Below are 24,516 nucleotides of genomic sequence, written 5' to 3'. Positions count from 1 at the left end.
TAGCCGTGCCCTTCTCTTGCAGCAGGCTCCCAGGACAGTCTGCTGGAGATCACCTTTCGCTCCAACGCCCTCCCCGTCCTGTGCGACCCGACCACCCCGCAGCCCGAGGACGCGCACCCGCCGTCGCTGGGCCCCAGCCCGGCCTTCCCCAGCAGCATGGGCAGCCCCATAGGTAGGAACGACTGTCTGGTGAAGCTGGAGTGCTACCGCTTCCTGCCGGACTCGGGGCCGCCCGCCCCGGAGCCAGCCCTGGGCAGCCTGGAGCTCATCAAGTTCCGCGAGTCAGGCATCGCCTCCGAGTACGAGTCCAACACGGACGAGAGCGAGGAGCGCGACTCCTGGTCCCAGGAGGAGCCGCCGCGCCTGCTCCACGTGCAGCCCAGGCAGGACCTGGGCGACAGCCTGGAGGACGAGATCGCGGTGTAGGGGTCAGCAGGAGGTGGTGCAGAGCAGCCAGGGCCTGCTGGAGCTGGGGGGGACCCCGGCCGCAGCACCGTGGCCCTGGCAGGGATGGCACAGCCCAGAGGGAGGGGGGCAGAGGAGGGAGCAGGAGGATTCCGGCGCCCGGTCGCGAGTGTCTGGAGGTGAGGACGGAGCCGTGCCCAGGGCGTGCCGTGCTCCGGCACGTGTGGGCTTGTGTGCTGAGCTGCAGCATCCCTGCTTTGCAGCAGACAGAGCTGACAGCTCCTAGTGCTCCCCCCCGGCCCCGTCTCCCTTCAAACTGTGTGTCAAGGTCAGGCAGAGGTAAGGGACTTCTCCTGGATTAGCCTCTGCTGCTGCTGGGGAAGCAGTGAAGCAGAGGAGGGGTTTTACTGGGGGAATGGGCGAGCAGTCTAGGGCAGTGAGCAGAGACAAGAGGCACTGAGGGGGCAGCTCCAAGGTGGTAAGCAAGGACAGAGCAGCTGGTCTGGCTCTCTGCATGGTGGGCAGGGTGGGGGACAAGTACAGGGCCATGCTAAATGAGGGTTGGTGATGGTGCACTGTCAGAGTGGGTCTGTGAGTGAGAAGTGAGCATTGAGGGACAGTGGGGATGAGCCTGGAAAGGATTTGAAGAGGTGAGATGAGGTTGCACAGGCTGGCCAGGTGCAGGTAGGTGTTGGCAGGGGGATGTGTCACTCTCAGGACAGGGTTTATCTATGCCAAGGCAGGTGGAGGGCATGCAGGCTGTGCAGCAGAGAGGAAGGCACAGCGCAGTGTGGAGCAGGGAGCCAGGGCATGCAGCATCAAGCTGTGGAGTGTCCTCCCCCTAATCCTTTGGCTCCTTGGCGCAGCTGCCAGGTTTCAAAGCCTTTTTCATGCTCTCAAGTCACATTTTCAAGCGCTTCAAATCACTACAAACTGCCTGCTTTGCTTTGTAGACAAACCCTCCCATTTCCAAGCAGTTGTTTTGCCCCAGACCAAGGCTGGGAGCTGCAGTGCTGGCACTGGCATCTTCAGGGCTGAGCACACTTCCAGCCTCAATGGGGAGTGAACTGCTGGTGGTGCTTCATCACACCTCTGGTTTGCACCCTCTGGAAAAGTGAATCCAGGATCTCAGGGGTCCCCCACCAGCCCTCGAGACACTTATGGCTGAAAGCCATCTGTGGGGGCCTCCAAGGGACCCAGAGCTTGTTCCTTTTCTGCAAACACTTTTATCACCTGCCTGGTGCTGAGCCTCTAAGAGGCCAAGATTGGAAGGGGTATGAACCAAAGTCCTGATGTCCACCCTGCTTCATGTGGAAGCACTCGATGAGGTGGGGATTTGGCACAGTTGTCTTCCTCCCCATCCTCCCTCCTATCCTGCTTCTGCTTTGCTTTGTTGCTTCCTTGCTGCTCTCACCTTTGCCAGCTCTGTCTCTGCTCAATCTGCCTGCAACTAACCCCTGGCTGACACCACCTCTTGCTCTCCTCCAGGGCTTAGCCTGGCTGCTGAGCAAAGTCCATCACTTCTCTCTGCCCTGGTCCCCTGGGGACTGAGAGCTGCTGAGAAGTGTGTGTGTGAGACCCCTGGGGTCAGCACAAGCTGTGCTGTGCACCCTCCACCACACGACAGCACTGGGTGGACTCCAAGGTGCTAGAGTGGGAAGGAGAGAAGGACATGTTTCAGTGTCCCCGGCAGTGCCCTGGTGTCCAGGGGAGCTCTGCACCAGCCACAGAGCAGGCAGGGTGGGAGAGGGTGCTGTTTGGCACATGGTGCTCCTGTCCCCCAGGCACCACTGCCTCCCTATGCCCTGTGCCACACGGCTGTGGGCACGGCTGTGTGCCAGCCCCTGTGCCAGGGACCCGACGTGCCACTGCCAGCTCGCAGCAGTTGGAGCTGAAAGCAAGGGTGAGAGGTTGGTCCAGCTAGGAGGAGGAAGGGAGCATGGCAGCATGCACAAGGCATGGTGCTTACAGGGTAGGGAGGGTTGAGCTTGGACAGGGATTTCCATATGGGCAGAGAGATCGTTCAGGGGAAGAAGCAGCAGGAGCTCAGCTGTACCCACGGGGCAGGTGAAGGGAGAGCCCAAGAGGAGCAATAACAGGCCAGAGGTCTCTTCCAGGCTGGGTTGCCTCAGGAAGCAGGTGGAGGAGCCATCTCCTGAGCCCCTGCTGCAGTCCATCCCTGCTGCACACACAGAGCTCAGGTCCTGTGAGGGGCTGTCAGGACCAGATGTGGCCCCAGGCTGCTGCCCCACGCTCTGCCCACGGGGGACAGGGGCAGGTGCCCCACAGGCCGAGGGGGTGCTGCCGGGGCCGGGTGGGATCCTGCCAGCCTCGTGCTGCACCATGGCTGTACACATGTAAATGACCCCTCCTAAGTCAGTGCTGCCTCCAAGACTCCTCTCTAGCCTCTCACTTTTGTTATGGACCTTGACAGGGGTTTTATAGCTATATTTTTTGTCCTTTCTTTTCCTACAACTGTCATATTACTAACTGTTGAATCTATCTGGGAAGCCAATCTGTCATTGTAAGTGCACTTAACCCTTGGATGTTGTCATCAGTCAACTGGCTTTTGCTAAATAAATCTTTCTATTTCTCAAGGCTTTCTGTTGTCACTTTCTTCTCACTGACTCTCTCTTTCTGTACTTCCTTCCCTCTCCATGCTGGGTGCCAGCACCAGCAGTGCATCCTCTGGCCTTGCAGAGACCCCCTCCAACCTAAGCTTCCTCTCCTGTGGGACCCCTGCTTGTGCTAGCCACAGGATGCCCACGAGAGCAAGATGCCCAGAATGTTGCTGGGAGTAGAGGTGTTTCAGTCGTGCCCTTCAGCCACTGCACAGCACAGGGCTTGTCTCAGGGCTTGTCTCAGGGCTGATCCAACAGCTGGAGGGTGCCAGGGACTTCCTGGCATCTGCAGAGCTCCCCACAGAGATGCAGAGATGCTAATCGGCACTTCCAGGGGCTCGGGAAATTCTTGGCAGCTGAAAAAGGAAAAATAGGGAAGAGCCACTCTTAAAGGATGGCAGAAGTGTTGTGTAGGCAAAAGCAGCTCGCCGGCAGGAGCTGACTGCTCCTGAACAATTCATTGTGCTTCTGGCAGGAGTGATGGAGCAGTGCCCTCCCGTGGCTGCTGGGGCTGCACGGACACCGCGGGGGCTGCAGCCTCCTGTGCCTTGAGCTCCTGCTCCCCCAGCACCTCGGGCCTGCAGCAGAACCCCTGGAAGGTGTAGCCCTCCTGGGAGCTGTGCTGGGTCTGAGTGTTGAGCAGCCATGGTGTGGGGAAGGTGGGGCAGCACAGCGTGCACTGGTGGCCACGCTGGAGCAAGCTGGCCCTTAGAAGCAGTGAGTTTGTCCTGGACCATGATGCTGGCTCTGCTGCTGGCCAGCCTGTCCCTCTCAGAGGCTGGAAGTCATCTGAGGAGCCAGAAGAGAGCTCTTCAAGAAGTTGTCAGGCTGCTCACACTCCCGAGAGCTGGTGTCCAGGCTGGAGGAGAAGCTGCCCACGCACTGCTGGGTGGCTCTCTTGGTGCAGATGGAGAGCTGTAGGATGAACCCCAGGGCTGGCAGATGCTGCAGGTGCAGGCAGGCAGCTCGCTGTTCAGCAGGACTGTGGGGCCACAGAATGCAGAGGAAAGGGCCTGCAGTGAGTCGGGGGTCCCTGTAAGAGTCCAGCCCACCACGAGGCTGGAGCAGTGCTGGGAACGCTTCCTCTCTGGCTGTGCCATGGGATGGGGAGGTGGTTGTCTCTGTCTCATATGTGCCCCCAGATGCAGAGGTAGAGCTGGGCAGAGGATGCTGATGGGCAGCGAGGCCCCAGAACAGCACCAGGCTGACCCAGGAACTACCTGGGGCCATCACACAGACCCACTCTGACATGGAGGCAGCCATGGGGGTTTGAGCTGGCGCTCCTGGGGGCAGCCCCCACAGCTTCAGGGACTCTTGCTGGGAAGACATGGTGGAGGAATCCAGTGTAGCTCAGAGGTGGGGTTTGATTGCAGAGCCCTTTCCTCTGCAAGCACCTGCTGCCACCCACCACAGAGACCCAGCCTGGGCTGAGCTGAGGGAGCCATGGTGGGGTGGGCAGTGCAGAGCCCACGCCATGGGTGTCCCAAGAGAAGGTGCTGTGACTTCACCAGGGTGTGGCTGGCAAGGGACTCACCCCATGTGAGTCCCATCTCTTCAGGTAGCATGACATACCTGAGCAGGGGGTTGGCAGCACGCCTCAGCTGGCAGTGTGCAAGGGACAGGCCTCGGCCCTTGCCATTCCCCTGGTAAATGCTTTCTCGCTCTCTCTTTTTCCACAACCTGTTTCCCAAGTCGCTTGGTGTCAGGTAAGAGAAGCTCTCTGTGTTGGCAGTGCCAGCGTGGGGCCCTGGGCCCACTCCTACCCTCTCTTGCCCCACGCTGGTCCCCTGTGCATGCACTGCCCCGTGCAGCCCTGGCATCGCCTGGCTGCCCACAGCCTCTGCAGGGCTCTAGGCACATCCTCCCCGTCCCCAAAGCTGTGTTCCCACAGTGCTGCTGGGCCGGCCCTGCTGGGATCCCCCTGCAGCCTGACTCACATCCTCTCTGTTCCCTTGCCCCCTCCAGTGGACCAGAGCATGTTTGAGAACGCCAGCGCCGGCACGGCACCCGCGCCGCGGGCACAGCACGTCCCTGCCGCGGCGGGCGCCGTGCCCCAGCCCTGCCGGCCTGCCGGCAGCCAGCACCTGCGCAACCTGGGCAAGGCCGTGGGCGCCAAGGTGAACGACCTGCTGCGGCGCCGGGAGCCGGCCGGCCTGCCCGCCGTGGGAGCCATGGAGGTGAACGCCAGCGCGGGCGCCGTGCTGGCCACGGGACAGCCACCCGCTGAGCACGGGTGAGTGTCCCCGCAGCGAGCGCCCCGTGCCAGCGCCATGGGCACAGGCTGGAGGGGCTCAGAGTGGGGCTGTATGCAGCTGTCCCTCTGTGCTTGCAGGGCTGTGGCACTGGAGGCCTTTCCCCGGCTGGAGCCCCCGCCCCCCATCACCAAGAAGCGGACACCGCGCGCCCTGAAGACCCCCCAGGACATGCTCATTGCTCCGCAGCCGGAGGGGACCGGCACCAGGGGTGGCACCGAGGAGCCTCCTGAACCACCCCCGGCTCACCCTGAGCCCACAGAGGAGCAGCCGGGGATGGGGGACCCGTCCCCTCCAGCATGCCCTGGTGACCTCGGTGTGACAGGTGCCCTAGAGCCCAGCAGGGACCAGCCTACCAGTGCCCTACCCGTGCCCGACCTCATCCATAAGGGCAGCCAGGAGAGCCAGTGGCAAGTGGGTGAGAGGGCCACTGAGATGTCAGCCAGCACAGAGAAGCCCTCACGGAGACAGGGGCTGGAGCACGAGCCAGCAGCGAGCACAGGGCGGCCAGAACCACGTGCCTCTGGCTGGGAGGTGGAGGGGGCCCATCCTGACCTACTGTCCTTTGAGTAGCAGTGGGTAGCTGTGACAGGGTTGCCATGGGGGCTGGCTCTCCCAGACTTGTCTCTCACTGCCACTTGCCTTTTTTGGGGTGATTATTTTGGAAAGGAGGAAGTCCTGGACTGGAACGACCCATTTGCTGCCCAGTGTGGGCTCTGGGGAGCCATGAAAACCTGCTTCTCCCCAGATTTCCGGGAGGGGCACAGCCTGTCCTGCCATGGTTTCTGTAGCCCCATTCTGGCCCCCTATTCACCCTAGTCATGCCAAGCTCCTGTCCTGCCACAGTGCCACTGCCACCCTGTCTGCAGCCAGGAGCCTTGCTGAACTGGGAACCAAGGGGGTGCGTGGGGGTAGAAGTGCCAGCCTGCCCCAAACCCCATTGGCTCTGCTGGAGCGAGCATCCTGTGAGCATCCCACATGCACCACACACTTCCTCGTGTCTGCACTGGCTGCCTTGGTCCAGAGGATTTCCCAGCTCACACCATGTGCTTGCTGAGATGCCCCGTCCTGGGTACCAGCGGGCTCACCCAGCCCTGGTGCCAGGAGCCAGGACAGCAGATGTGTCCAGGGCCTTCTCCAGGTGCTGACCTCGTGGTGTTACTCTGCTGAGTGCCATCTCCTTGCACTGGAGCCCCAGATGCACTGGGCTCTGGCAGGATGCACAATTGCTGGCCAGTGGGCTCTGGCAGGGAGCTGAGCTCTCTGTGAGACTCCCTTCCAGCTCCTGCTTGTTTCCTGGTCTCATCCCAGCCACCATGGACAGAGATGTCCAGGCAGGCAGCCCTCTCCATAAAGGGGAGTCACTGCTCCCCTTTATTTCCTGGGACAGTGGTCTCTGCAAGACTGGGACACACAAAGCCACGTGGTCCTCTGAAACTGCTGTATGAGTGTTTTGCCATGGATTACAGGAGGAGTTAGCCAGCCTGGGGACATCTCTGTCAACGCAAGGCAGCAGCTGTGAGATGGAACTTTTTACTTAGAGCTTTTATGTACATCCTCACCACAAAGGTGTTTTTCAGAGGAAAAGCTCCAAAGCCCCAGGCTGGGTTGGAGGAACCCAGGAGCTCATGGGTGAGGCTGCTCACAGCTCCTTCTGGGCCATACAGGATGGTTGGGCTGAAGAAATGTCTTCCACCACCCAAAGCCATGCTATCCCGCTGGAGGAAGGAAGCTGTGAGCAGGGATCCCCTCGCCCTGGGAGCAGCCCCCCATGTCCTTGTTGTTGGTGTGGGGATGCCACAGTGGCACTGGGGCCCTGCAGCTCTGTGCTCTGGGAAAGCCCTGCTCAAGAGTGAAGGGACGCAGAGTTGCACAGAGACCATGTTCAGTGCTGAGGTGTCACACACCCTGACAATGTGATCACGCTGTGCATGGCCACCTGCACCCTCAGCTCCAGGGGTGTGTGTGTGCTGCCAGGTCTGCACTGCGGTGTAGGTGTTGATGGAAACCAGGACGTGCAGGCCCTGTCTGAAGAACCACTATCTTCAATCGCTGTGATCCCAAGGGAACCTTCCCCTTGAGGGTTGTCACTCACAGCCGGTTAGAGTCCACTCCCTCTATTTATGTTGTCAGGGTGCGTGTGTGTGGTTTGAGACAAGAGATGCAGATTGCACAATAAATTTTTTTGGCTTTTGTACCTACTGATGTGTGGCATTTCCTTGATGGGAGAGGACACCCTGCACGACCCTGGCGCCATCCTGGTGGGGAGCCAGGGGGCGGAGGGGGAGTTTGGTGGTGCCCAGACTGGGGTGGAGAACGTGGCTGCCTTGCTGCGCTTGGCACCACCGGGTGATGGCTGGGCTCGGGCACAGGGGACCAGATCCCGGGGTGCTGCGGTAATGGGAGCCCGCCGGTGCCTGGGCCGAGTGGACGGAACTCTGAGTCTGTTGAGGGTACTGGAGCCCGAGCTGAGGGGACTGAACTCCGAGGCTGTTGAGGGTACCGGAGCCCGGGCTGAGGGGACGGAACTCTGAGGCTGTTGAGGGTACTGGAGGCCGGGCTGAGGGGACCGGACCTCGGGGCACTGGGGAGACGGGACCCCAGCGGAAGCCCTGGTTGGTGTCTGGGCTGAGGGCGGTGACCCCCGCGAGTGCTGAGGGCGCTGGACTCCGCCCGTACCGGGGCAGAGGGCACCGGGCCCGGCTGCCGGGGGAGCCGCTGGCTCCCGGGCCGAGGGCCCCTCCCCGCCGAGGGCGGCGCCGCCGCCGTGCCGCCCCGCTTCCGGTGTCATGGCGGCCGGAGCGCGGCGGCGGCCGGGGCTGGGGCCGGTGCCGGTGCCGGGGCAGCGGTGGGGCCGCGGCGGGACGGCGATGTGAGGCGGGACGGCGCCATGTCGGGGTGCGCGTGGGGCGCGGCGCCGCCGCTGCTGGAGGCGCTGGGCCGGCTGTGGGAGGTGCAGGCGCCGCTGGGCAGCGGCTCCTCGGCCTCGGTGTACCGGGTGCGCTGCTGCGGGGATCCCCGGGCCCCCCCCGGCGCCGTCAAGGAGTTCGTGCCGCCCCCGGGGCCGCGGCCCGGGCCCGCTCGCCGCCCCGGCGCCCGCCCGCCCGCCGCCGACTGCGCCGAGTACGGGTTCCGCAAGGAGCGCGCCGCGCTCGAGCAGCTCCGCGGGCACCGCAACATCGGTAACGGCACCCCCGTACCCCTGCCCCCCGATCCCCCACACCCTGCTCGGGCACCTCTGTCCCTAGAGCACCCCCAGGGCAGGCTCCCCCTGCCAGACTGGTGTCTCCAGACCGCCCTCGCAGCCAGGGGAGGGAGCTCCCGACTGCTTTGGGAATACAGGATGCCCCCAGACGCATCCCCAGGCCAGTGTGCCCCTCGGATTGGCACCCCTGGGTGGGCAGATTCCAGGGCCCCTCGCCTGGACACCCCAAAGCAGCTTCCCTGCAGTGAGTGCTCCTGGGTACCCCACCTCTTCCCCGGCTGGGGGTTCTGCAGTGACATCTCCAGGGTGGGCAGGAGAGATGGGCAGAGGGGTCCCTGCAGGCGGGGCACCCTGGAGCCCTCCTTTGGGCAGGGTGCCAGAGCCCCAGCAAGGACTGGGATCCCTGCAGGACGGCTGTGGGACGGTGTGTTCCCACTGTGCTACAGCTCCAGGGCTGCCTTGCTGGGTGGGAATGGGCCAGGGAAGGGAGGAAGCTGTGTGTCAGAGGTGATTGCTGGAAGTGCCTAAGTTCACCCACCACTGATATTTTTTGTTGGCATGAAATGCTTTTTAATGCCTGGACACACAGACAGCACATGGGTTCCCACTCTGCAAAGTTTGTCTGTCACTGGGTGACAGTGACAGGTCTCTAAAGAGTGGCACAGTGTCCAGTTTGCCCATTGGGATGTGCTCATCCATGTCCCAGAGACTGTCCTTCTGAACAGGAGTGCTCAGCCCTGTCACTGTAGCAGTGTTGTGGGACCAGCCTGTCCTCTGAAGCTCGGAGGGGTGAAATGCTTTTCCCTTGCTTCTTCCTCCCTGGTTCTCCATCTCTCTGAGCATCACCCGTTACAAACCATCCGAGCTGCTGTTGCGGTGAGGAACAGTGGCAGGTGCTGGCTGCTGTCCTTACCCACGCCTGTCCCCGTGTCTCGTTGTAGTGACACTCTATGGCGTGTTCACCAACCACTACTCTGCCAACGGCCCGTCCCGCTGTCTGCTCCTGGAGCTGCTGGACATCAGCGTGTCCGAGCTGCTGCTGCACTCCAGCAACCAGGGCTGCTCCATGTGGATGATCCAGCACTGTGCCCGAGATGTCCTGGAAGCCCTGGCTTTCCTGCACCACAAAGGCTATGTGCACGCAGACCTCAAGCCACGCAACATCCTGTGGAGTGCAGAGGAGGAGTGCTTTAAGCTCATTGACTTTGGACTTAGCTTCAAAGAGGGGAATCAGGTTTGGAATGTGCTACTCTTGAGGCAAGATGGCTCTGTGTTGAGTTGTGTGGCTCTGTGGTGTTTTCCAAGTGACCTGATCAGAGTAGGAGCTGAGCTGGTGCTGAGGGTTAACTGGAAAGGCTGAAGTTATGTCTGCCCCAGAGACTGAAGCTGTGTTTCCATTCTGCTTGCATGTCTCTGGTTTCTGTTGATGTCTTAGCCTTTGTGCTACAAATTCCAATGTTAGTGATGCACTGAGAAAAGTGGTGTCTCAGCTTCCTGGAAGGTTTGCTAGTTTTTATGTGGTCAGACGAGTGGGAGCACTCAGAAGTGTAGAATTCCCCTTTATCATCCCTTACCATGTGTCGTAGTAATCCAGGCTTTGCCATCAGCCTCCCTGGCCAAGTGTGTTATCTCTGGCAGTGTCCTTGTGCTTGCCTTTACTTTCACCCTATCTTGAGCAGCCTCCCTTCCTCAGGAAGTCTGGATGTTTCTTTCCCACACGAATCAAAAGTCCGTGGTCTGGTCCTGGGTGGGCAGTGTCTGTTGTACTCTTTGTCCCGTTTGCTGATCTCCTGCTCCGTCTCCTTGCTGTCACTTTTGTTTTGGTGCTACTGAGTTGTTTGTCCTTGCCCATTTTCCTCTCTTCCATGGCTTCTGATGGAAGCAAAGAGCCTCAGGATATTCTGCTGTTGGCTTGATAGATCTTCCTTTCACTCCTCCCTCTCTCAGTAGCGGCCTGTGAGGAGTCTCAGTAAAGCTTTTCCATCAGGTAACCTTGCAGCACACTAGCCTTTAATCATTGGGTGATAGATGGCAAATTTTTCTGTGCCTTCCTACAGTGTCCTGGTTTGTCCCTATTCCATGCACTTTACCCACTTAGCAGTTTTAAATTGATATACTTTTTTACTGGTTTACCTGGTATTGACAGCACAGCCCACTGATTGTGAATATCAGGGGGTTGTGTGGGTGACTTATCTCTGAATTCTTTGGTACAGGAGTTGTTTTTAATGTTTGGACTTCTTAACTCCCCCGTGTTGTCTTCAGTTGTCCCACATTCTTGGCTGAGTTTCTGGTGGTAATCTGTTGCTGTCTGTCAGCAAAATACACACTCCTGGTGTCCTGTGTCTAATGCAGGTATTTTTATTTAATTCAGGCCTGTGTTTTGCTGCTTGCTGTGTGAGTTGCCTCATAATAGTTGATGGCGTGTTTTATTTGCTTCCTTGGTTTCTTCCAGTCTGCTTTCTTTGGGCTGAGTTTCCTTTGCCCTTTCTCAAAACCATGCTGGTTGTATGTGTGAACCTTCTGACCTTGCTTTGAATGTGCACCAGGTACCAGAGTCCTGTCCCCACCCCTGCCTTGGGCCACAGCCTGCATGCATAATTTCCTTATCTGAGTCAAAGACCATGCTTTTATTTATGCCAAGCTTATCCTTACACAAAATTTCCTGCCATTGGTGTTTAACAGGGAATGGTTGTACACAGAGCAAAGTTCCAACCTCTTAGAGCTCTCAAAATGCTTTAGGTGGTAGGAGTGAAATTCCCTCTGTCTTTTTGCTGGTGCCATTGATCACAGTGTTTTCTCTATCTCTAAATGTTGTTTGGGGGCCTGCCAAGTTGCTGCTATTGCCATGCTGGAGGTTCTGCTCCCTACTGATAGGAGGAGGGACAAGGATGAGCAATTTGTGTATCATTTTTAAGTTCATAAAGCACTTTTGAGCTCTGTTGCTGGAAGATGTCTTCAGTAAACTTTCAGTCAGAGAACCACATAATCTTGGTCTGAATATATTCTCATGGTAAGAATTCCTAATCCTATGCCTTATCCAGGAGGAAGTAGACTTGCATGTTCTTCTGTCATTCCTTGTGTTGCATCAGCGTGTCTAAAATGAGCCCCCACATGTTGAAAAGACCCAGCAGTTTGTCTTTGGACACATAGAAGACTTGGCTGGACAAAGCCACAGCTGACTGAGCAGGTACTGCCTGTTAGCAGGACACTGGACTGGAGCCTTCAGAGCAGCCCCTCAGCCAGCACCTCTGTGATTCTATAATTCTTCTGTGATTCCCTCCTTTCCTTGGAGCAGGCAGCTCCAGCGTGGGCATTTCCTCTCACTGTGCCAGCCACAGCAGCTGGGCAGGTGCTGATTGTGCAGCACCTGAGGCTTCAAGGGCAGATGGAAGAGGGGCATGGGAAGTGCCATTGATGATTTCCTTCTCTGAGCATTCCAGCTGCTTGCCTCCAGAGAACATCAGCACTTGAGCAATGGCAGCAGCTCCTGGTGCTCCCTGCTCAGACAGGGCTGTGTGTGCTCTCAGGCAGCCCATGTGGGAGCACATTGTGGGTGTTCAACCCTTATTCCAAAATTTCTAGCATTATCTGCGTGTAGGAGAGGTTAAAAGGCCAGTCCACAGGGACACCCAGCCCCTTCCTCCCAGCAGTGCTGTGTGTCCCAGCACTAACCACATGTTAGTGCTGCTTTGCTGGGAGATGTTTTTCTTCCAGACAGTCCTGCTTTTCCCTCAGCACAGCAGTATAGGGAGCTGAACTGCCTGCCTTGCACAACTGGCTCTACAGTGCTTTCTGTCAATTTAGCAATAGTGTTTTGGAGACCCCTTTGGAAGGATATCAGAACTGATTTAAGGATAGAGTGGAGAACCTGAGTGTGGAAAATCAACTTTTCCCCTGTGTTTTGTCTCCTGTAGGATGTGAAATACATTCAAACAGACGGGTATCGGGCTCCAGAGGCAGAGCTGCAGAACTGCCTGGCACAGGCAGGGCTCCAGAGTGAGACAGAGTGTACCTCTGCTGTGGATCTGTGGAGCCTGGGAATCGTTTTACTGGAAATGTTCTCAGGAATGAAACTGAAACATACAGTCCAATCTCAGGAATGGAAGGTGAGACACTTCTTGCTTGCCCCAAATGAATCCTTCTGCCTCTTGTTCATAATCTGGATTTGTGAGGTAGCACCTGGCAACTAGGTAGTGTTTCCAGGATGTTTATCTAATCCTATTGTCTTGCGAATTAAGATTCCTGAGCCTTAAAGACCCACCTGCTCCGTGGGACTGGCTTGTCTGAATGCTGCTTGTGTTCAGGTTATGAAATAGGGGTGTTCCAGGAGTCTCTGTTTGGAGCCTGGGTCTTGCCCAGATTTGGTAGGCAAGCTGTGCTGGCTGTAGTTGTGGCATAGGAGGAAGAACAAAACCAATGCCTGATGACTGTCAGCTAGTTCAGCAGCATGATGGCAGAGGAATTATTTGCTGGCTTTAGTTTAATGTTAGCTCTAATTTGGGGATCTTCTTGTAAGTCTGTATCCTGAGAAAACAAGAGGAAAGCTCTGTATTGTGAGCCTGGAACCTGCCTGTCCTCTGTTCTGAGTGAAATAACTTTTTGTGCTCCTCTTCCCAAAAGGAGTATCCTTTCACCATCAAAATCTCCACTGCAACAGAAAAGTTTCTTGCATGTGGAAATTTCCAGCTTTTGCTGGCAAATGGGAAAAGGTTGATTTGATGTGAGCCTGCTAGTTTAATGTGTGAGGCTTGGGCATTGGGGATCTCTCACAAAACCCCAGGGGCATTGGGGATCTCTCACAAAACCCCAGAGAGCCACAGCCCTCTGCATCCACTCTGCAAAACGATGGGATATGGCAGGCTTTGCACAGTCTGGTCTTACCTCCCTAATCACTGTTTCTTTTTCTTCCCAGACAAACAGTTCTGCCATCATTGATAGCATATTTGCCAGTGAGGGGGTGGTTAATTCAGCCATTCCAGCTTATCACCTCAGAGACCTTATCAAAAGGTACCACAGCATATTTGATAACTGTTCTTTAAGGATGTGCTCTTTAAAGTCAAGCCTTACTCTTAGCAACTTTGAGCCCACATCTAACACTCCTTTTCCTTTTCCTTTTCCTTTTCCTTTTCCTTTTCCTTTTCCTTTTCCTTTTCCTTTTCCTTTTCCTTTTCCTTTTCCTTTTCCTTTTCCTTTTCCTTTTCCTTTTCCTTTTCCTTTTCCTTTTCCTTTTCCTCCCTTCCCTTCCCTTCCCTTCCCTTCCCTTCCCTTCCCTTCCCTTCCCTTCCCTTCCCTTCCCTTCCCTTCCCTTCCCTTCCCTTCCCTTCCCTTCCCTTCCCTTCCCTTCCCTTCCCTTCCCTTCCCTTCCCTTCCCTTCCCTTCCCTTCCCCTCCCCTCCCCTTCCCTCCCCTTTCCCCTTTCCTTTTTTTTTCCTCCCCTTTTCCTTTCCTTTTTTTTCCCTCCCCTTTCCCTTTTTTCCTCCCCTCCCCTTTTTCTCTCCCCCTGTGCTGGTAACAAGTGCAAGCATTAGCGGAGATGTTTCAGTTCCTCAGATTTTGGCACCATTTGGAGTGAGCACATAGAGAGTGTCAGTCATGATGTTGATCATTTGCTGTTTCAGTGCTTTGCACTTGCAGCTGAGAGATTGTATTTGGAGAAAACTGCAGACTTTGCTGCTTTTGGGGATTGTTATCATAAAAATGAGAGAGGGGGCAGAAAGTGCTGCTCTCCACTGCTGCCAAGATTCAAAGGCACTTTTGCAACTCTCCTGAGGAGTCTGCCAGGGGTGTTGTTTTCACTGTCTTGTAACTGTGCTCTGAGGCTACAGAGGGAAGAAGACACAACTTGGCACAAATAGCATTAGGAGCCCCTGGTAAAGCCAAGTTAGGGATATTGTCAGGCAAGCTCTGGGTTATTATTAGCTGCTTTGAACCCCATTTGAGAAAAGATGTGGGAGCACCTTGGAGTGTGATCACTCTCATGAGACTGCATGTATGCCTGAGATGTGGGATGAATGGCCTGAGGATGTGGAGCTGGAACATGCTGTGCTCCTTGTGGACTTGTAAGTGAGCAGTTCTCAGTATTTGGTGCTGAGGGACATCAGGAAGGAAAGCCTGCTCCTCCATCTACCCAAAATGCTTTCAGGGGATCCTTCTGGTGTGCTTCAGCTGCAAATTGCAAGATGTGCTCCCCACTCTTCTCCTTGTACCATAACCACCCCAAAGATGGGGTGTTCCTCTATGCTGGCTTCCAGCCTGAGGGGAATGTGTCAGTGCAGGAATGTCACATGCATGAACATAAAGGTGTCTTCTCTTACAGCATGCTTCATTGTGACCAAGGAAAACGAGCCTCTGCTGAGAAGGCTTTATGCAGCCCATTCTTCAGCATTCCCTTTGGTAAGCTGTGCCTATGGCCCCTGCTCAGGACTTTCTCAGCTTGTGCTGGAAGCAGCACAGAGGGCAATTACCTGTTGTTTTTTGGCCTGGCCTCGTTGCTGCTCCTCTGTGGCACTTGCCAGCTCTCCATGGTGCCACAGGAGGGAGGTCAGATGATGCCTGTGCTCTCAGTGCTGCCTTACTCCTGTAGCCCCACAGGCTGTCACTTTTTCCTAGCTGGACTCTGATTAAACTCTGTCTCCAAGAGTGTATTGGCAGCACATTCATCTGAGGCACAGAAATAACCAGGATATTTACCTAACATTCTGACTGTTGAGGTGCATTTGAAGAATGCAGTGCTGTTTATGGTGAGTGGATGGCTTTTCTTACACCAACTGTTTCCCAGTTCAGAAATCTCCAGGAATGTGAGCACCTTGGGCATGGGCTGGTGGTGGCATCTGCTGCTGCCCCTGCACAGGTGGTTTTTGGTGGCAGCCAGGTTCTGCAGTGACTGCCTGCAGTAACCTGTGTGGCACATCATGGACAGATGTCACTGTGGCTTTCATCTAATGCTGTCCCTTTGAATTAATAAAATAGTGGTGTTTCCTCAAGACCTCCCCATGTGTGTTGCAGGCAGTCAGCAAAGGTGGGCTGACACCTCCCTGTTCAGGCTTGTGTCCTTCCCTGTTTTCTGGTCCAGGTGCAACTGAGTAGCATTCTCCAGAGCTTGTCTGCCTTCCAGAGCACCAGTGAGGAGCTGTGCATCCAGCTTTTCTGAAGCCTGAATTAATGCTGCAGCCTGAGCTAGCATTTCCCCTTGAATCTTAGCCCTGCTTTTCTAAAGCCCCTTGGTGCACCTTGCAGCCAAAATTATTAAGTATTGCTCCTTATAGATACTGGTATTTCTGTATATCAGGCAAAGGTGACAAACTCATTCCTGTTTCCAGACTTCACATGTGTCTCAGAAGCTGGAGCTGTTCTACTCAGAGCTGTCTTCCATGGCTGAACCTCACAGCCAGCACTGCTTTGGAGCAGAGGGAATTGTGTGTTGGCAGTGCCCTCTGGGCTGGTTTTAAACACACAGAGCTCTGACTGTACTGAGGAAGGTGCTTCTGTGGTTAGTGCTTGGAGTTTATATAACAGCTTCCATTTTGCTTAGTTCTCTTTGCTGCTTCTTTTCTTTGACAGACTTGCACATATGCTTGTCTGCACAAAGAAGCATTTACTGCTGCTTTCCTAGCAAGTCAGAAAATGACCTGTCATTGCCTTTTACTTGAACACAGCTTTTCTGTTTAGAGCAAAGACAGCTGAGAATAGCTTTCCTTGTCATATACAGCTAAGTCTTGACTTTCCAGTTCATCAAGTTCTTTCCTGTGTTGTCAGTGTGGTTGGTGTCACCTGTCATTTGCAGAGGAGCTGGGCAGAAAGCACCTCCTAGGGCAGAGGATTGCCAGAAATGGATTTGTCACTTGGGTACAAGAAGACCAGGTGTCTCAGTTCTAGGGGCTGGTTTGTCTCCCTCTCTGGAAAAACTCTCATGAAATGAAGGACAGATTTACTTTAGTGTCTGTCTTTTCTCCCAGGTGGCAAGTGACAGGACAAGAAGAAACAGCCTCAGGTTGTCCTGGAGGAGATTTAGATTGCTTGTTAGGAAAAATTTCTTCAAGGAAAGGGTTGTCAAACATTGGAACAGGCTGCCCATAGAAGTGGTGGAGTCACCATGCCCATTAAAAGATGTGTAGATGTGGTACATCTGGGGACATGTTTAGTGGGGAGCTTGGCCATGCCAGGTTGGAGTTCATAATTTAAAAGGTCTTTTCCAACCTAAACGATTCTATGATTCTGCAAATAAAGGGTCACACTTAAATGTTCTTTCAGTCTTCAGTTCATCTGATGTGTCTTGGTTGCAAATAATCCTAGAGGTGCACTAGTAGCTGGAATGTGCCTGGTTGTGTGAAGACAGCACCTTCCTTCAGAGGGCTGCCCCTGGGAGCTGTCTGGGCATCATCTGCACTGATAAGGCCTTTAATACTCTGTAATTTAATTTAATACTCTGTAATTTAATACTCTGAGCTTTTCCTGAGGGCTCTTCCATGACAGGCAGGGGATTTACAGCTTCTGTGCTTGCCTTGCATCTCTTCCTGCACTGTGAGATCAACATCTGACTGTGCCTGGCAGAGATGTCAGCTTCCTCACAGGCATTGTGTGCTTAGCTGGGGAAAGTATTTCCTAGAAAATAACAGCTCACTTTGCAGCCATGGTCAGAAGGCTCAGGCTGGAGAGATGAAACCGTTTTCCTTTTCTCTCCCCTCTCACTGTAAAGTGGCAGAGCTGTGAGGTCCTGCTGTTATGTTCAGCTGCAGTAGCTCCCAAAACAAATAAACACATCAACATTCTCCAAGTACTGCAAGTTGGGTGCCCAGATCTTAAATTCATTAATGGCCTGTCACTATTGTACAGGAACATGAAATCAAGCTTTTTTTTTCTGCAGAAGTGACACTGTCCCTGTGGCTTTGGGTTTCTAGAGGGATGATTATCCTCAGAATGTGATTGTCATTAGCCTTTTCTCCTTGACTGTTGCCTTCTCCCACAGTGGCATCTGTGCTGCCCTGTTCCAGGCCATCCTGGAGCTGCTTGTTTTCTAGAGCCAAGTGCCCCATGTCCAGCACCCAGAGGGTTTTATTTCTGCTCCTGTGAAGTCCTTCAAGGATCACTGCTCACACACCTTGTGGCCATGCCCAATTCTACACCATTGCATTGTTTAAGCAGCTGAAGTATGGTGCTCTTCAAAACAGTGGATTGCAGTTGGATTTTGAGGGGAGGGAGGTTTATGTGGTGTTCAGAGAAGAACTAAAAGATATTCTAAGGAGATATGAGGCCTGTGCCTTAGTTCAGCTGAGGAATTGGAATTAGGGAAGCTGGCCAGCCTGCTTTCAGCTCATCTGGGAGCAGTGACAGGAGAGGCAGTTGCAGAGTATTCCTTTGATCTTCTCACATCTCCATACATATATGGGGTAGTTTGTTCAACTAGCACAGTTCTTGAGGTCACATCAGTTTCTGAGACTGGGCTAAGTAGACATAATTTTAGCTTTCATTTGAAAAGCAATTTCAGATGCTAGCATCAGAATAATTGCAGAGTGCACTGAACCCGTTGGAAGAGTCTCTCAGTGCACAGGTAAAGATAAGATGGAAATGGAGAATTCAGACTATAAATGCAGTTAATAGTGGAGACAAGCAAAACTGTTCTGCAGAGAGCAGTAAGTGCTTGAGTATCACAATGTGTATTGAGTCATCTTCCTCTTTGCTTGCCCCTTTGACAGTGATTTTGTTTCTTTAATTCTGTGGGTGTCAAACAGCTCCCCATATTGAAGACTTGGTGATGCTCCCCACACCTGTGCTGAGGCTGCTAAATGTTCTAAGTGATGCTTCTCTGCAGTGTGAAGAAGAATATGAAGGTTGGTGCAATTCTCATATAGCAGTGTTGTTTTACAGACTTTGTTTTCTGTGGCTCTGGGGATGTGAGAGCAAGCAGGTGACCAATTCATAGGCACAAGAACAGCAAACAGAGCTGCCCAGCTGAGCAGCTTCGGTTGCAAGGGGTCAACTGCACCAACAGAGAATAGACTGAGATTGAGAGAGAAAGCAGAGTTTGTAGGGAATTCTTGAAGAATCCCAGATTAAAAAAAAAAAAATTATTTTCTTCTTTGGTTAGATGCCCACCGAATTCCCAATGTGTTTGTGGCTCTGAGCTTCTGCTGGATATGTACAGGACTCAGAAGCCCAATAGCAGAGATCCTTAAAAATCTGCTAATGAACTTAGCCAAGATCTTAGCAGAGAGCTAAAATTTCTCACTGGAGTTCCCAAAGCGTGGTGGGTGGCAGGCAGGGTGCTGACCCCATGGTGTGGGATTTGTGTTTCTGTGTGCTGTCAGATCCCCGTGAGCGGCACACACCAGAGGGGACACGAGCTGAAAGGCCCAGTTCTGCTCACACAAAGGGGGATTGTGCCAGCTCCTTCAGTCCCCTCCTCCAAGTGCCATAGCAGGCACTCCTAAATCCCCAGTGCTTTGGCTGCTGGAACCTGCTGCTGGAGGTTCATGTCTGTGGGTCTGTGTTCCTGAGCCTCACTTCACACACTTCGTCTCATTACATGTCCATTAATCAGTGTCAGCTTCTGCTGTCACCTGGTGCTTGTTTATTTTAAATTGAGAGGGAAGGAATATTTGTTGTCCAGGTGTTGTTGATGTGTTCATCTCGCCTTTGCTTGTTTCTTGGCTCGCCCTGGTTTGCAAAGTGAAAGACAACAGCTCTTTCCTTTCCCAGATATCCTGGAGGACATAAGGGAGGAGTGTCAGAAATACGGACCAGTGGTTTCCTTGCTTATTCCAAAGGAGAATCCTGGTAAAGGCCAAGTAAGTGAATGGGGGGAAGAAGCTGTGTGTTCTATGTACACTCCATGTGCTGCAGGACTGCTGCTCAGGGCCTGGAAATCTCCTGGCTGATGGCAGTGCTAAAAATAAATGGCTGTTTTGAGGGACAGCACAGCTTCCTTCCTGGTTATGTAAGGTTAGCTAACCTGGGAGGTGGCCAGTCAGCTTTAGCATGAATGGAAGGAATGAAGAGGAGAAGCCAATGGCTGGGAGAGGAATTGTTGAGGGTATAGATCACCAGCATACTTTCTCCCACCTTACTAAATGGAGGAGCAGGAGATGAAATCCCAGTTTGGAGATTCAGCTCTTAGCTTCTGTGCTCTCTGCTCAACCAAGGATGGAGGGGAAAAATTGTTTAGGAATGGTTTCCCCCATTGCAGAGGTGGGAGGGGGCAGGTGGCATGGTGCACTGGAAGTCCTACTTCTCCTCTCTCTTTTTCAGGTCTTTGTTGAATATGCAAATGCTGGTGATTCCAAAGCTGCCCAAAAAATGCTGACTGGAAGGATTTTTGATGGCAAGTTTGTTGTGGCTACGTTTTACCCACTGAGTGCCTATAAGAGAGGATATCTGTACCAAAACTTGCTGTAGGCAGTAGCAACAATCAGGAGAGTTGTCTTGCTCCTCTTCCTCACGTGTTTTACAGTTGAATGTGTAAAAGAGCTTCCTAGCCCTGCTTCCGAGTCATCTGTGAAGGAGAGGTGCAAAGGACTTGAATGGGCTTTGAAACTTTACTGCTGCTTTGTGATGTGCTGAGGAGGCCGGGCGCTTTCGGCTGCTTGTGTGTGTGCTGTGCTTGCTCATTTACAGGGGTGTGGCTCTGCCCGGGGGCAGGAGGGGGACAGGGGCAGATCCTGGCCACGGCTTCTCAGTGATTAGAAGTGACACCCAAGTCTTGGCCTTAGCGCTGGCCTTGGCTCCGGGGAGAGCATTTCTTTGTTAAGCTCTCCTGTAACCAAATCCTCTTCTCTGGTGTTGGAGGAGGAGGAAGGCTTGCCTGCTTTTTGTTGATACTGTTAGAAATAAAGCAGCAGAAACACCATCCTCTCTAAACCAGACCAGAAGGACTTTTGGTCTGAGAGAGCAGAGAGAGGCACTGAAATTGGATCTGCTGAGCCTCTGGGGTTGCCCTGTCCTTGTGACTGAGCAGAGCCATGCTGGGCTGGGCAGTGACGTGTGGGTGATGCCTGTGGGGAGCTGAGCTTGCTTGTATGCCTGGGGTGGGCTGGGACTGATGGTGGAGACCTGGTCAGAGCAGTGCCAGCCCCAGTCCCAACACAACCTGTAAGCACTTTGTAGCCTGAGTAGATGTGAAAACCCCGCCGTGTGGATTCATCTTTGTAGCACAGACCCTGTGCTGGCACTGATGCTCCCTAGCTCTGATGCCAAATCATCTGTGATATGTAAGCTCTTTTGGTGATATTTTTGGAAAGGAGTGCTACAGCACACAGTATTCTTTGTGTCACAGCAGGACTCCTGCCTTGGGAGTCTTATAAGAACAAATATTTGTCCGTTGTAGGTCCCACGCTTGGCTTTTCTGTGTTGTGCATTTTGGTTTTGCATTAACCCATTAAGACTTGTAGATTAGAAGCACTGACACTTTTGGTCCTTCCAAGGTTACAAAAAGGGCTTGAGGCAATCTGAGATCCTGTATGGAAAGGGCTTAAGCAGTCACTAGACTGGACTGGCCAGGAGAAGGTCTTTCACAGTGCCAGGGACAGCAGCCACATGCCTTTGGGGAAGACACTGTGGTGAGCAGCATCACTCCCCCAGAGCACACTCTGCTCAGTCAGCTGCTGCCACGGGGCAGGCAGAGGCTGTTTGCCACGGATTCCCAAACCCATGCACCCAGCAGAGCCTCTCCTTCAGGGTGGGCAGTCTGCTCCTGATGGGCACAGTGTGAAACAGCCCTGTTTGAGAGTCACCAGTGTATTCTGGCTTGTGGTCTTGGTCCCAGTTTTAGTGAGGAGGAAAGCCCTCCTGAATTCTTTTCTTCAGACAAAATACTTGCAACAGCTGCCTGAACCATCCCTGACCTTCCCTGGAATAATACCTGAATTACCTTGCAGTTTACTGTTCGCATCTTGCTGATGCTGGACTTGATGGAATCCTACACTTTAAAAGTTCCTCTTGATTTTTGCCCTGTGCGTGGTGTGTCAGGAGATGCAATGTCTGTAGCATTTCATGAGTCTGAGTTGCTCTCTGTGCTGGTGTATAGTGCTGTCTACTGTGGCCCTTACCAAACTCCCTCAGAAAGGACCAATCTCTGAATTCTTCTGTTGCCTTTGGGATAGTGGGCTTGCCAGGGAAAAGAAAAAAAAATAAAATCCCACAATGAGTTTTAAGGTGTGATTTGCTGATCAGATTTTTCTGGGAATGATGCTGCTTTGGTGTACATAGCTGTTCAGCAGCCTTTGCATAGGTGGGGTGTGTGATTCATTGCTTTTAATTTAATTGTGCTTTGAGTGAAGCACCTTTTAGTGTCTGGGAGGAATTGAGTGGTAACTGGGTGAGGGTTTTTCCTGTGTGGAGAGCAGTGTTTAAAGTCTGGCTGGGTCTTGGCTGCCCTCCTCAGCTCTGCAGTGCTGCTGTCCCTGCGGGTTGAGCCGGGGGTCAGAGCGCTTTGGTGCAGACATGCACATGTTGAATGCCACCCTGGCAGCAGCACTGAGCTGGCAGGAGCAGACCCCAGAGCTCCTGCCCTGCTGAGTGCCAGCCCAGTGGGGCCCCAGGGAGCTCCCCTGGGTGCAGGGTGTGAGCGCTGTCACGGATAGCAGCGCTGGGACAGGGAGATGCTGGGATGCGGGTATGGAGCTTGAATGTGTTCAGAGTTCTCACAGCATTTGTCTAGGACTGTGAGCTGCTCTGTCATCTTTCAAGCATGACTTTTTCAGTCAGAATTCTTTCAATTAGAGATAGAGCTGGGCCAGGATTCATCTTCAGAGAGGAGCTACAGCCTATTCCTGCAGCATGGCAGCTCTTCCACCAGAGTTTGGCTGGGGTTTTGTACAGCTTCTTTAACAGGAGCTAAATAAATCCTCCTGATGCAAACTCCTGCTACCAGACATTTTTCTCCAGATGTTCATTGACCAGGCTTGAGCACTGAGCTGGGTAAAAAAGCCCAAAGCTGCTTTTCTTTTTATTCCTCCTGGCAAGAGCTGAAGATGTTGATCTCTGTGCTGTCACTGGATCCACCCTTCTGCAGGCTGTGGGGTACAGGGAGGTTTAGAAGCATTTAGAAGCATTGTTAACTCCTCATGCTCTGCCTTCAAAGACTTTGTCTATCAAGATGAAGCTCACTCTGGTGTCTCAGTGACTGTTGGTGTCTTGGCACAAGTTTTAGCCCTGCTAAAACCTTTGAGTTCCTTAACTCTAGATTGTATCTGAAGTGTGCATGGTGATCAGTCCAAGGCGCCTGTTGTGGTGTGTCTGGGATGGGCCTGGCTTTCCTCATCTCCAGATTACTGCTTGTTTGAGGTGCCCAAGTGTTGAGGCTTTCCCCTCAGATGCTCTCTGAGGTTCCAGGTCTGTGCTGCTGCCCCCAATAACCCTCAGTGTAGCACCGACCTACATAGTCCTACCCTAGTTGTAGGGTACCTGGTGTTTAAATCACTGGCCAAAGCACAAGTCAGCTCCAATCTTAGCTGTATTCCTAATTTTATTCTCACTGGTCTTCAGCCTCATAACAAGGTAGCCTGAGCTCGGTGTTGTAGCCAGGTTCTTTCTAGAGGGTTCAGTACACTTCCTGCTGCTGTGCCGGATCCTGTAACCACGTGCCTCCCTTCGGGTTAGATGTCAATTGTTGTATCCATCACACAGCATTGCTGAGCAGATGTGTGCTTGGTACAGGTGATTAATAAACCATGCTTCAGTACGAGCTGCTTGTCCAGCGTGCCCTTCTTCTGGGACACAGATGTGCGTGTGGCTGAGCAAGTTCTGTCACCGAGCAGCAGGGCCTCGGTGTGGGGGACAGGAGGGTGACCCAGCCATGGCAGCGCTGGTATTTGTGCTCGGAGACCATGGCTGTCAGAGCTCCTTCCAGTTCCAGTGAGGGGTGGTCGTAGCTGTGGGATGGAGGGGCTGTTAACATCATTATTGGGCTTTAACGAAGGAGGGGAATTTCACCACAGCTGCTGGCTCAGCAGGACATCTTTCCCGTTCTCCTGTGGTTGACAGAGGATATGCAAAGTATCACCTGCAAAGTACCATCGAGTTCCCCTTCCCTGCGAGGATTTCCACAGTCTGTCTCCACTCTGCTTCCCCACTGCACTCCATCCCCCTTAGCATGTGTCTGTATGGGAAATCAGCTTGGAATACGTTTCAGTTCATGCCAACTGCATTCCATCCAGGGAGCAGTAACTGTGATTGTAATTTCCTTACTGTTATAACTCCTGTTAGACACTAATAAAAATCTTCACCTTTCTTTAACTGTACTCCCAGTTAGCTGTCCACAGCGTCCCCGGGCAGCCTTCCCCAGCCCCACACGCGGGGGTGGCCTCTGCCTGGCCGGAGCCCGCCGTGGGGGCACTCGGGGCTCGGCGTCCTGCGGCAGCCCCGCTTCCCCACGCCCCACGCTGCCGCTGGCCTGAGGGTTCCCCGAACGCTGCTGCCCACAGGCAGTCACAGAGCCGCTGCTAACGCCGGCCGGCCCGGGGAGCTGCGGCTTGCACAAGGCCCGGGGCCGCTGCCGGGGCGCCGGGTGAGCAGTGCTTTGGCTGCAGCCCGCTCCGACGCTGGCCCGTCCCGGCACCGAGCCCGGCAGAGCTCCAGGGGCGTTTAGGGCAGGGTGTGGCTGCGGGGGCGCCCTGCTGTGCAGGCTCCGTGTCCCTGAGGTTCCCTTCCGGCTCAGCGCATGCTGTCATTCCGGGATAGCACGCGGCCCGATGACGGCAGGGGCGCGGTGTGTCATCGCTGCTGACGCCGGGAGGCTCCCGGCCCGGCTGACTCCTGCTTCGCAGGGTCCTCTCCGGCGCATTTGGGGCCGCGTTTGGGGCTTTTCCCTCCCCTCTCGCCGCCCCCGAGCCCGCCGGGGCCGCGCGCTGACGTGGCTCACGTTGCCATGGCAGCCAGCGGCGCGCGCCCCCGCCGGCGCCGCAGCGGCCGCTCCGATTGGCGGGGGCGCCGCGAAGGGGGTGGGCGGTGCCGCCCCTCCCCCGGTGCCGATTGGGCGAGCGGCGCGCACCACGTGGCGCGGGCCCCGGCCATTGGCCGTCGGGGAGCTATAAAGGGCGGCG

At 54.4% G+C, this 24,516-nt stretch overlaps 2 protein-coding genes across 4 annotated transcripts in view; both read left to right on the top strand.

The window, feature by feature from the left end:
- NOS1AP (nitric oxide synthase 1 adaptor protein) overlaps positions 1-7,426 on the top strand; it is a 42,880-nt gene extending 35,454 nt beyond the window's left edge. For 2 of the 3 annotated variants that reach the window (XM_058808225.1, XM_058808224.1), the window contains exon 10: positions 23-3,707. In XM_058808225.1, coding sequence (XP_058664208.1) covers positions 23-426 — 404 coding nt within the window. In that variant the 3' untranslated portion in view covers positions 427-3,707. Of the gene's footprint in view, positions 1-22; positions 3,708-4,991; positions 5,260-5,358 lie in introns of those variants that run through there. The other variant, XM_058808223.1, reaches the window with a different exon arrangement.
- Positions 7,427-8,154: 728 nt separating this feature from the next.
- On the top strand, positions 8,155-23,160 carry UHMK1 (U2AF homology motif kinase 1). The gene is made up of 8 exons (XM_058808191.1): positions 8,155-8,460; positions 9,425-9,717; positions 12,398-12,589; positions 13,396-13,490; positions 14,799-14,875; positions 18,211-18,309; positions 19,178-19,266; positions 19,727-23,160. Exons 1-8 carry the CDS (start codon positions 8,169-8,171, stop codon positions 19,871-19,873), a joined length of 1,284 nt encoding a protein of 427 aa, XP_058664174.1. The 5' UTR covers positions 8,155-8,168; the 3' UTR covers positions 19,874-23,160.
- Positions 23,161-24,516: the final 1,356 nt, after the last annotated feature.

This window comes from Ammospiza caudacuta, chromosome 7, assembly GCF_027887145.1.
Source record: "Ammospiza caudacuta isolate bAmmCau1 chromosome 7, bAmmCau1.pri, whole genome shotgun sequence".
NCBI classification, from domain to species: domain Eukaryota; kingdom Metazoa; phylum Chordata; class Aves; order Passeriformes; family Passerellidae; genus Ammospiza; species Ammospiza caudacuta.
The sequence above is the reverse complement of the archived record's forward strand: the minus strand, read 5'-3'. Positions and strand labels throughout refer to the sequence as shown.

What these genes read in the sequence shown, in the direction of transcription:
- UHMK1 (XM_058808191.1), top strand. Translation starts at nt 8,169, where the DNA reads ATGTCGGGGTGCGCGTGGGGCGCGGCGCCGCCGCTGCTGGAGGCGCTG. An exon ending in TCCAATCTCAGGAATGGAAG is followed by an intron (nt 12,590 to 13,395) that starts GTGAGACACTTC and finishes TTTTCTTCCCAG; the next exon opens with ACAAACAGTTCTGCCATCAT. An exon ending in GTGTGAAGAAGAATATGAAG is followed by an intron (nt 18,310 to 19,177) that starts GTTGGTGCAATT and finishes TTCCTTTCCCAG; the next exon opens with ATATCCTGGAGGACATAAGG.